Source organism: Phyllobates terribilis, unplaced genomic scaffold, assembly GCF_046119375.1.
Source record: "Phyllobates terribilis strain yellow unplaced genomic scaffold, ASM4611937v1 Scaffold_3__8_contigs__length_932513732, whole genome shotgun sequence".
In the NCBI taxonomy this organism is placed as follows: Eukaryota; Metazoa; Chordata; class Amphibia; order Anura; family Dendrobatidae; genus Phyllobates; species Phyllobates terribilis.
In genome coordinates, this window is record NW_027362763.1 from 206,479,186 (window position 1) to 206,491,389 (window position 12,204).

Sequence of the window (12,204 nt, forward strand, 5' to 3'; positions counted from 1 at the left end):
ATGCCCCTTGAAAGTGACATGGAGGTCAGAGGGCCTTAACTAAACCATTTTTTCCATTTATAGCAACTGGGTCTCCTGTGCACTGTTGGCCTAAGCAGTGAATGGAAGGCTTTCCAAAAATTATGAGGAACTACAATGCCCCTTGAAACAGACGTGGATTACAGCGTACTAAAACCCTTCTACCCGTTATTGGGGAGTGGGTCTCCCTTAGTGTTCGCCTATGCATTGAAAAGCAAAAGCTGACTAAAATTAGGAGGAAATGCAATACCCGTTGGAAGAGTCGTGGAGGTCGCAGTAGCTTAACAAGATGGTTTTATTGCCCCTTGGAAAAGTGGTGGAGGTCACGGTAGCTTAACAAGACGGTTTTAGTGCCCCTTGGAAAAGTGGTGGAGGTCACAGTAGCTTAACAAGACGGTTTGAATGCCCCTTGGAAAAGTGGTGGAGGTCGCAGTAGCTTAACAAGACGGTTTTAATGCCCCTTACAAGAGCCATGCAGTACAGCATATTACAAACATTATTCCCATTATTGGGGAGTGGGTCTCCCATAGTCTTTGCTTATGCCTTCCAAGCAAAAGCTGCCAAAAATTAGGACGGAGGAACTTGCAATGCCCCTTACAAGAGCCATGCAGTACAGCATATTGCAAACATTATTCCCATTATTGGGGAGTGGGTCTCCCATAGTCTTTGCTTATGCCTTCCAAGCAAAAGCTGCCAAAAATTAGGAGGAAATGCAATGCCCGTTCGAAGAGTCGTGGAGGTTAGAGTTAATTAAAAACAACATTTCAATGCCCCTTGGAAGAGCTGTGGAGTTCAGAGTGGTTTAACAAGACGCTTTTAATGCCCCTCGGAAGAGACGTGGAGGTCCCAGTAGCTTAACAAGACGGTTTTAATGCCCCTTGGAAAAGTGGTGGAGGTCACAGTAGCTTAACAAGACGGTTTTAATGTCCCTTACAAGAGCCATACAGTACACAGCATCTTAAAAATATTATTCCCATTATTGGGGAGTGGGTCTCCCACAGTCTTTGCTTATGCCTTCCAAGCAAAAGCTGACAAAAATAAGGACGGAGGAACTTTCAATAATGGCAACACGGACCACAGTCACCCTGGTGGTATAGTGGTGGTGGAGGCTGAGGATAAGGAGAAGAGCAAAAAACAGCCGAAATGAGGAAGCGTATACCCATGTGTGGGTTGAAGCGGTGCATGTGAATACACCTCCCGAAATAACACAGTGGATTTGACTATGTTACTCTGCAGTCATTTGGTGGTGATGAGAAGTCTGGCCCAATCCAGCCCTTGTTCATTTTGATAAGGGTCAGCTTGTCAGCATTGTCAGTTGACAGGCGAGTGCGCTTATCAGTTATAATTCCCCCAGCAGCACTAAAAACACGCTCCGATAACACGCTAGCGGCAGGGCAGGCCAGGACCTCCAAGGCGTACAGAGCGAGTTCATTCCAAGTGTCCAGCTTGGATACCCAATAATTAAAAGGCACAAAGGAATCACTGAGGACGCTGGTACGGTCGGCAAGGTACTCCCTCACCATCTTTTGAAACTTTCCACTCCTTGTGAGAGTACCCCGCGCCTCAGGGTCTGTCCGAAGGGAGGGTCTGAGAAAACTGTCCCAGAACGTTGACAGTGTTCCCCTGCCTCTGCTGGATTGGAGTTACGTCTCTCTCGCATATACGCCTTGGTTGGGCAACGAACTGTGACCTCTGCCGCTAGCGTGTTCAGATGAGAATTTTTTTAACAGTTCTGCAGCAAGGGCCTTCTGGTACTGCCCCATTTTTGTAGACCTCTCCACCTCAGGAATAAGAGAGTGAAAGTTCTCCTTGTTGCGGGGGGTCTAAAAGTGTCACCAACCAGTAATGACTGTCACCCAACATTTTGACAACGCGAGGGTCACGGTTAAGGCAGCGTAACAAAGTCAGCCATGCGTGCCAGACTGGTAACGGGCAAGACTTCCGTGTCCTCACCAAGATGACGACTAACCATGCTCTCCTCCTCCTCCCCCCTGTCCTCAGGCCACCCACGCTGAACCGACGGTATGACAGTTGTACAGGTACTACCGTCTACAGCGCATGATAAAAGCTCCTGTTCTTCCTCCTCCTCCTCTCCCTCATTGTCCCCCAATGCACGTTGGGATGAGATGAGGCTGGGCTGTGTATAATCGACCGCTATGGCTTCTTGATCCATCTCATCATACTCTGGCTGCAATGCCTCCTCTTTAATTCTCTGCAGAGAGCGTTGCAAAAGACAGACAAGTGGAATGCTGACACTAATGATGGCGTCATCGCCACTCACCATCATGGTGGACTCCTCAAAGTTTGTCAAGATGGTACATATGTCAGACATCCAGGTCCACTCCTGAGGTCTTATGTGTGGAGTCTGACCTGAATATCGACGGCCTTGTTGCAGCTGGTACTCCACAACTGCTCTCTTCTGCTCACAAATCCTTTGCAACATGTGGAGGGTAGAGTTCCAACGTGTGGGGACATCACACACCAGTCGGTGTGACGGAAGCTGCAAATGCGTCTGCAACTCAGCAAGGGCAGCGGAAGCTGTAGCCGACTTGCGAAAATGAGCTGACAGGCGGCGTACTTTGACGAGCAAATCTGGTAACTCGGGGTACGATTTAAGAAACCGCTGAACCACGAGGTTAAGCACATGAGCCAGGCATGGTACATGTGTGATCTTGCCTCGCCTCAGAGCCGCCACCAGGTTAGGGCCATTGTCACACACGACCATGCCTGGATGTAGGTTCAGCGGTCTCAGCCACAGATCTGCCTGCTCTTTCACAGCTGTCCACAACTCACAAGCAGTGTGAGGTTTCTCACCTAAGCTTATGAGTTTCAGCACAGCCTGTTGCCGCTTGGCGGAGGCAGTACTGCAGTGCTTCCAGCTTGTAACTGATGTGGTGATATCTGAGATGGAGGCTGAACATGAGGAGGAGGAGGAGGATGATGCGCAGGAGCTGTACACTGTGGGGCAACTCTGACTGACTTAGGACCCGCAATCCTCGGTGTCGGGAGGATGTGTTCTGTCCCAAGGTCCGACTGGGTCCCGGCTTCCACTATGTTTACCCAGTGTGCCGTCAGGGAGATGTACCGTCCCTGGCCACAAGCTGTTGTCCACGTGTCCGTTGTCAGGTGGACTCTCCCAGTAACTGCGTTGTTGAGGGCATGGTAGATGTTTTGGGACACATGCTTGTGTAGTGCGGGGATGGCACACCGGGCAAAATAGTGTTGGCTGGGGACCGAGTACCGAGGGACGGCCACTGCCATAAGGATGCGGAAGGATTCCGTCTCCACCAGCCTAAAAGGCAGCATTTCCAACGCAAGCAGTTGTGAAATGTGCGAATTTAGAACTGTGGCCTGTGGGGCGTTGGCTGCGAATTTCCGCTTTCGTTCAAAGGTCTGGGATATGGACAATTGAACGCTGCGGTGGGACGTGGACGTGGATGCTGTTTCTTGAGAAACTGCCATAACAAGTGAAGACTGAGAGGAGGGGGCATCTTTGCATGCAGTATGGACAGGGGATTGCCTTGCACAAACAACAGGGGGTTCTATTGCATGCACAACAGCGGAAGAAGCAGTGGTGACACCCGCTGACACTGGTCGTGGACCCTGGGGTTCACCCCACAAAGTCGGGTGCTTTGCTGCCATGTGCCTGATCATGCTGATGGTGGTCAGGATGGTAGTTTTGTCACCCCTGCTGATGCTGGCATGGCAGGTGGTACAAATGGCCTTTTTGGGGTTATCAGCAGAGTCTTTAAAAAAATTCCAGACTCTGGAAGACCTACCGGTTGTACTGGCAATGTCCCTCGTGTTGGTGTTACGGGGAACTGTTGCCTGCCTTCTGTGTGCAGCCACCACACTGCTTCTTCCTGCCTGTTGGGGTACTCTGCCTCCCTCACCCTGTGTGCTGCTGGCCTCACTCTGCATGTCCTCCTGCCACGTTGGGTCAGTTACTAGATCATCCACCACCTCCTCTTCCACTTGCGCACCACGATCCTCCTCCTCACTTCCTGGCAATTGTGTCTCGTCATCTTCCACCTCTTGTGACAAATTGCCAGCGTCGACTTCCTGTGGCCGTGGCTGTTCAAATATTTGGGCTTCGCTACATGGGATCTCCTCTTCCACCACTTCAAGCGGAGCAGGCGAGGGGCACAAATCTGGAAATGGACCAGTGAACAGCTCTTCAGAGTGTCCAAGTGTGGGATCAGTTGCTGTCTGACGACACTCGGCATGGTGGGAGGAAGGAGCATCAGGGTGAGGAGGAGTATGCGGTCGAGACTCACGGCTACTAAGATTTGACCGTGTGGAAGACAGACCGGAGGTGGTGGTGCCCAGGTAACTGGAAGTATTATCTGCTATCCAATTAATAACCTGTTCACACTGATCAGTTCGCAATACTGGTGTTGTTCTGTGCTTCCCTAGTAATTCGGTCAAGAAGTGGGAGCGAGAAGATGTGGCTGTTGGTTGTGGCACATTTTCACCTTGGCCACGGCCCCGTCCTCTGCACGCACCATCACCAGAACGTCCAGTTCCACGTCCCTTGCCACGCGCCTTGCCCATTGTAAAGGAAGTAAAATAGCTTACATTCGCACTATCAATGGAAAAAGGGTAATAAAAAGTAGATTGGAACCGTGGAAGAGGAAAACCACAGTTCTATTTCTCTGGCCTACACCCGACTCTTTTAAACAATCTGAACAATCAGGGAGAAACTATTACTGTTTTTCTTTACGGAAAAAATACCAAAAGCTGAATAATAGAGATTTTTTACCGTGGAATGGCAAAACTACAGTTATTGTTTACTGGGGTATACCAGACAATTTTAAATAGATATATTTGCGGCTGAACAGTGAGCGACACACTGTTTTTTTTAGGTAAAAATGGCCCAAAAGTGGATAATACAGAGGTTTGAACCGTGGAACTGGAAAACCACACTTGTATTTCTCGGGCCTACACCAGACTATTTTCAACAAATATATTTGTGTCTGAACAATCATGGAGACACTATTAAATTTTTTTTTTTACGACACAAAATGCCAAAAGCAGGATAATACAGATTTTTTACCGTGGAACGGCAAAACCACAGTTATAATTTACTGGTGTATTCCAGACTTTTTTAAACAGATATATTTGTGTCTGAACAATCAGGAGACACTATTACTGTTTTTCTTTATGGCAAAAAATGCCAAAAGCAGGATAATAGAGATTTTTCACCGTGGAACGGCAAAACCACAGTTATAATTTACTGGTGTATACCAGACTTTTTTAAATAGATATATTTGCCGCTGAACAGTGAGCGACACACTCAAACTTTTTTTTGGGGGGGTAAAAATGGCCCAAAAGTGAATAATACAGAGGTTTGAACCGTGGAACTGCAAAACCACACTTCTATTTCTCTGGCCTACACCAGACTCTTTTAAAAAAATATATTTGTGTCTGAACTGTCACAGACACACTTTTTTTTTTTTTTTTGGGGGGGGGGGGGACCAAAAGGTTAATAAGATGGGTATTTGTACAGTGTGAAGGAGGAAAAAAAAAAAAGAGGATTTAGATGAAAAAAAAGATTTTTCCTGGCCCTCGAGACCTGGAGCTAAGTCCAGCAATTTCAGCAACAGGAGCACACAGGACTGTAACGCAGCGTTTGCTGGTATAACCACTGCGTCTCCTATACAGCCTGCCTGCCTGATATCTGGGATGGATATTAGTCCTGAGAAGGACTGCTTGTTTGATCTGGCAACCTTTACAGACCCTACACTAACTATTTTGCAGTATATATCTCTCCTTAAATCAGCAGCGCTGTCCCTACACTGTCTGATCCCAGCCGTCTGTGTTCAAGATGGCGGCGCCCGGTTTTAAATACTCAAGGTGACGCTGTGGGGCCAGCCAATCAATGTAATGCCCACAACCAACAGGGCTGCGGCATTACAGTGACTGGCTGGCCATCCCTGCATGTTCACTGGCTCTGTAAAGAGCGCCAAACATGCAGGGCGGAGACCCGAGCTCCCGCCCGAGTAACCCAGAAATGCTCGGTGCTCGCCGAACATCCCGAGTAGCGTGATGCTCGGGCAAGTACCGAGCAGTGTCGAGCATGTTCGCTCAACACTAAAAGCGATCAAAAAATGTCACGTGCCCGAAAATGGTACCAATTAAAACGTCAACTTGTCCCGCAAAAAACAAGCCGTAACATGACTCTGTCGGCCAAAATATGGAAAAATTATAGCTCTCAAAATATGGTGATGCAAACACTAGTCTTTGCAAAAAAAAGCGTCTTTTAGTGTGTGACAGCTGTCAGTCATAAAAACCCGATATGAATCTGGTATTGCTGTAATCACACCGACCCGAAGAATAAAGTAGTCTAATCACTTATACCACACGAGGAATGGTGTAAAAAAATAAACTCTAGGGTTACGGTTGTGCTAGGGTTAGGGTTGGGGTTGTATTAGGGTTGGGGATGGGTTGGGGTTTTTTCAAAATTAAAGAAAAAAAAATGATGACAATATGGCGACCAGTGTTGAGCGCAAGTGCTCGCTACTTAGAGTTTGCATCGGGTGCTTTGGTATGCATTGAGTATTGTGGGTGCTCGAGTGACATGCTCGAGTCTCTGCCTCATATGCTTCGCAGCCCAAAAAAACGTTGCTGGGATCGCCTGGCATGCACGAGCGATCCCCGCATGGTTTTTTTGGGTGTCTAACAACCGTGAAACATGCGGGGCGGTTACTCGAGCATGTCATTCGAGCACCCGCGATACTTGGTGCATACCTGAGTACCCGATGCAAACTCAAGTAGCGAGCACTTGCGCTCAAGACTAATGACAACTTATTCAATATGATGACCTAATGTTATCAAATTCTGTCGTACCTTTGGGTTCAAAATGTTCACTATACCCCTTGATAAAATTCTTGAGGGGTCTAGTTTCCAAAATGGGGTCACTTGTGGGGGGTTTCCACTATTTCGGCACATCAGGGGCTCCCGAAATGCGACATGGTGTCCTCTCTTGATTCCAAGCAATTTTTGCGTTCAAAAAGTCACAGTGCTCCTTCCCTTCTGAACCCTGACGTGCGCCTAAACAGTGTATTTTCCCCACATATGGGGTATTGGCGTACTCAGGAGAAATTGCACAACAGTTTTTAGGTTCCATTTCTCCTCTTACCCTAGTGAAACTAAAAAATTTGGGCAAAAAGATCATTTTTGTGGAAAAAGTTAGATATTTTTATTTTCACGGCTTCATGTTCTAAACTTCTGTGAAGCACCTGGGGGTTAAGGGTGCTCACCACACATCTAGATAAGTTCCCTGAGGGGTTTAGTTTCCAAAATGGTGTCACTTGTGGGGGGTTTCCACTGTTTAGGCACATCAGGGGCTCTCCAAAAGCAACATGGAGTCCGCTAATTATTCAAGCAAATTTTACATTCAAAAAGTCAAATGGCGCTCCTTCCCTTCCGAGCCCTGCTGTGCGCCCATACAGTGTTTTTCCCCCACGTATGGGGTATCTGCGTACTCAGGGGAAATTGCACAACAAATTTTGGGGTCCATTTTTTCCTGTCACCCCTGCAAAAATAAAAAAATTGGGGTCTAAAGTAACATTTTTGTGAAAAAAAGTTAAATGTTAATTTTTTTCTTCCCCATTCCAAAAATTCCTGTGAAGCACGTGAAGGGTTAATAAACTTCTTGAATGTGGTTTTGAGCACCTTGAGGGGTGCAGTTTTTACAATGGTGTCACTTTTGGGTATTTTCTGTCATAAAGGCCTCTCAAAGTCACTTCAAATGTGATGTGGTCCCTAAAAAAATGGTTTTGTAAATTTTGTTGGAAAAATGAGAAATCGCTGATCAACTTTTAACCCTTATAGCGCACTAATAAATAACATTTTTGGTTCCAAAATTATGCTGATGTAAAGTAGACATGTGGGAAATGTTATTTATTAACTATTTTGTGTGACATATCTCTCTGATTTAACGGAATAAAAATTCAAAGTTTGAAAATTGTGAAATTTTCGCCAAATTTCCAATTTTTTCACAAATAAACGCAAGTGATATCAAAGAAATTTTACCACTATCATGAAGTACAATATGTCACGAAAAAACAATCTCAGAATCAGGGGGATCCGTTGAAGCGTTTCAGAGTAATTACCTCATAAAATGACAGTGGTCAGAATTGTAAATATTGGCTTGGTCATTAACGTGCAAACCACCCTCGGGGGTAAAGGGGTTAAGGGAAAAAGAAATCTAAAACTACAGGGCCCTGTGTGAAAAAGTGATTGCCCCCCCCCCCGAAAAAAAAAACATAAATTAACTGTGGTTTATCACATCTCTTTGAAGATGAGTTCAATTTCCCCACTTACACACAGGCCTGATTACTGCCACACCTGTACTCAATCAAGAAATCACTTAATCAGGACCAGCTTGACAAAGTGAAGTAGACCAAAAGATCCTCAAAAGCTAGACATCATGCTGCGATCCAAAGAAACTCAGGAACAAATGAGAAACAAAGTAATTGAGATCTGTCAGGTTGGAAAAGGTTATAAAGCCATTTCTAAAGCTTTGGTACTCCAGCGAACGACAGTGAGAGCCATTATCCACAAACGGCGAAAACATGGAACAGTGGTGAACCTTTCCAGGAGCAGCCGGAAAACCAAAATTACCCCAAGAGTGCAGCGATGACTCATCCAAGAGGTCACAAAAAAACCCACAACAACATCCAAAGAACTACAGGATTAACTATTTTATTCACTTATATAGCGCCATTAATTCAACAGTGCTTTACAGACATTATCATCGCTGTCCCCATTGGAGCTCACAATCTACATTCCCTATCAGTATGTCTTTGGAGTGTGGGAGAAAACCTGAGAACCCGGAGGAAACCTACACAAACACAGTGAAAGCATACAAACTCCTTGCAGATGTTGTCCTTGGTGGGATTTGAACCCAGGGCTGCCATCAAGGCATTACTGCCCTTGCTGCTGTATGGGGCCCGGTGACCAGAAGCAAAGAGCAGGGGCCCGGCTCGGGGCCCCCCCTCTTGTGCTTCTGCTCGCCGGGCTCCGGGGTCTCAGGTGCCGACGCGCTGCTGCTGGCGGCGTACATGTCCTCTGCACAGGGAGCCTTGGAGCTCTCACTGCCCTGCAGCTCCAAGGGAGTACCTCCTCCCCTTCAGTGATGCGCTGGAGACGGCGCATACACAATGACGTCATCACGTACAGCCGTCATATACCAGCACCAGGATGCCAGTTCACAAGTGGAGCTGCAGGGTATCGTATGAGACGTAAGTATGAAAACTTTTTTTTTAAATAGAATTAAATGGTCTTGGGAGGGTGGGGAGAGCACATGATGAACTGGAAGTGGGGAGAGCTCATAATGAACTGGGAGGTGGGGACAGCACATGATGAACTGGGAGGTGGGGAGAGTGCATGATGAACTTGGAGTGGGAGGTGGGGAGAGCACATGATGAACTGGGAGGTGGGGAGAGCACATGATGAACTGGGAGTGGGAGGTGGGGAGAGCACATGATGAACTGGGAGTGGGAGGTGGGGAGAGCACATGATGAACTGGGAGTGGGAGGTGGGGAGAGCACATGATGAACTGGGAGGTGGGGAGAGCACATGATGAACTGGGAGTGGGAGGTGGGGAGAGCACATGATGAACTGGGAGTGGGAGGTGGGGAGAGCACATGATGAACTGGGAGTGGGAGGTGGGGAGAGCACATGATGAACTGGCAGGTGGGGAGAGCACATGATGAACTGGCAGGTGGGGGAGCACATGATGAACTGGGAGTGGGAGGTGGGGAGAGCACATGATGAACTGGGAGTGGGAGGTGGGGAGAGCACATGATGAACTGGGAGTGGAAGGTTGGGAGAGCACATGATGAACTGGGGATGGGGCGAGCACATGACGAATTGGGAGTGGGGTGGGAGCAAATGATGAATACAGGGTGGGGGAGAGAGAGGACATGACAATGAATTGGGGCGGAGGGGGGGCATGTAATTATAATGAATCGGGGAAGTGCGAGGTAGAGTGCGGGGCGTTGAGGTGTACAGGTTCTAATTAATTTATATATTTATTAGATGGGGAAAGTGGCTATTTATAGTTAGTGGGGGAGCACTGGTGGAGTACAATTTATATTTGGAATGGTAGGTTGCATAATAACTATATATTAATGGTGGGTACACTTCTGTATTCAGCTGTGTAGTGTAGAAGTTGGGGAATGTGCTCTAGATAACTGTTATTTTATGCAGAGAGGAGTCCTGGCTGGAAGAAGAGACAGTGGTCTGTGCTGGATGAAGGAGAAAAGCCAAGATGAAGGACTTTAACTAGAGACGTCACCAGTGAGTCAGTATGTAAAGCCACGGCCCCACTTTCAGTATCCGGTCAGTATTTTTCTCAGGAGTGGGTGATAAATGCAGAATTGCTGCACTTGTTTCTATTATACATTTGGACTGATTTCACGGGAATGTGGTCATATTATGGCCGTGTCACGTAAGTCGGAAAAAATCCAACTTATCCCAACTCTTTGCACCCTGCTTATCGTGTCAGCTCGTGAGTGACAATGTAACCCCATTTACCTCCACTATGCTGCAATGTGTGAGCGGCACACAGTGATCTCGGCTCTGCACGGTGTGTCACCCCAGCCTGGACCGGAACATGTTCCGTTCTACGATGTATCCGCACAACTTATCACCCCGGCCTGGATTGACCTGAATGTGTGTCATATGGGTATGTATCTGCACGATTTGCAGTCCCGGGCTATATCCGCATTGGAGTATCACCCTGGCCTGAACCAGAACGCTTGTTGTCCCATGATGTATCCGCTCAATGTATCACTCCGTCCTGGACCTGAACGTATGCCATCCCCGGTGTCCCGGCACGGTGTGGCCCCAGCCTGGACCTGAACGTGTGCCATCCCCGGTGTCCCGGCACAGTGTGGCCCCAGCCTGGACTTGAACGTGTCCCATCCCCGGTGTCCCGGCACGGTGTGGCCCCAGCCTGGACCTGAACGTGTGCCATCCCCGGTGTCCCGGCACGGTGTGGCCCCAGCCTGGACCTGAACGTGTGCCGTCCCCGGTGTCCCGGCACGGTGTGGCCCCAGCCTGGACCTGAACGTGTGCCGTCCCCGGTGTCCCGGCACGGTGTGGCCCCAGCCTGGACCTGAACGTATGCCAACCCCGGTGTCCCGGCACGGTGTGGCCCCAGCCTGGATCTGAACGTGTGCCATCCCCGGTGTCCCGGCACGGTGTGGCCCCAGCCTGGACCTGAACGTGTGCCATCCCCGGTGTCTCGGCACGGTGTGGCCCCCAGCCTGGACCTGAACGTGTGCCATCCCCGGTGTCTCGGCACGGTGTGGCCCCCAGCCTGGACCTGAACGTGTGCCATCCCCGGTGTCTCGGCACGGTGTGGCCCCCAGCCTGGACCTGAACGTATGCCATCCCCGGTGTCTCGGCACGGTGTGGCCCCCAGCCTGGACCTGAACATGTGTCATCCCCGGTGTCTCGGCACGGTGTGGCCCCAGCCTGGACCTGTGACGTCCCCGGAGTCTTGGTACGGTGCGGTCCCAGTCTGGACCTAAATATGTGCCATCCCTGGTGTCTCGGCACGGTGTGGCCCCAGCCTGGACCTGAACGCGTGAGGTGCTGGGGTGTATCCACAGGGTGGTGCAATATTAAGGTAATCAGTGATCACTACAAAGACCTAATAGCTCCTGTGATTCTACCATACAGCAGCACAGCTCTCCGCCCGCACAGCTCTTATCATGGCCGTTCATTCATAGGTATGTGTGGCATGTAACACTAGTGTACGCATCACCTGCTCATACACTATGGCCCCCTCCACCAGCAGACACCTGCCCACACAGCTCAGCTGGGATTTTAATGCCCCAGTTCTCACTCACATTGACCCCAGGGAGCGGCCGTACACACTCGTGCGTGGTACAAGGAAGTGGGTGTTGTTAGGCGGGGAATGAGGGCGCGGCAGGGTCACCTTGTTGCTAGGAGCCACTCACAATCCATGCGAGTGGTTGCTAAGGTCCCAGAATGAGTGGGCGTGGCTTCCGTAAAGGGGTGTGACTGATCACACGGCAGGTGTACTGAGGGCGGGGCGTAGTACGAGTGGGCGGGGCTCCGGCGGTGAAGTGCTGGTTCCAGTCTCACCTCTGTCGTTGTCACCTGTGTCTTCCCTTTCCGCCGGAACAGAAATGGTAAGAGGGGAGA

At 49.1% G+C, this 12,204-nt stretch overlaps 1 protein-coding gene across 1 annotated transcript in view; it reads left to right on the forward strand.

Annotated features, from left to right (window-relative positions):
* Positions 1-12,043: 12,043 nt before the first annotated feature.
* The window catches only part of AP1S3 (adaptor related protein complex 1 subunit sigma 3), a 54,297-nt gene continuing 54,136 nt past the window's right edge, over positions 12,044-12,204 (forward strand). The window contains exon 1 of the mRNA XM_073674596.1: positions 12,044-12,191. Within this exon, the coding sequence (XP_073530697.1) occupies positions 12,189-12,191 (3 nt within the window). The 5' untranslated portion in view covers positions 12,044-12,188. The remainder of the gene's footprint in view (positions 12,192-12,204) is intronic.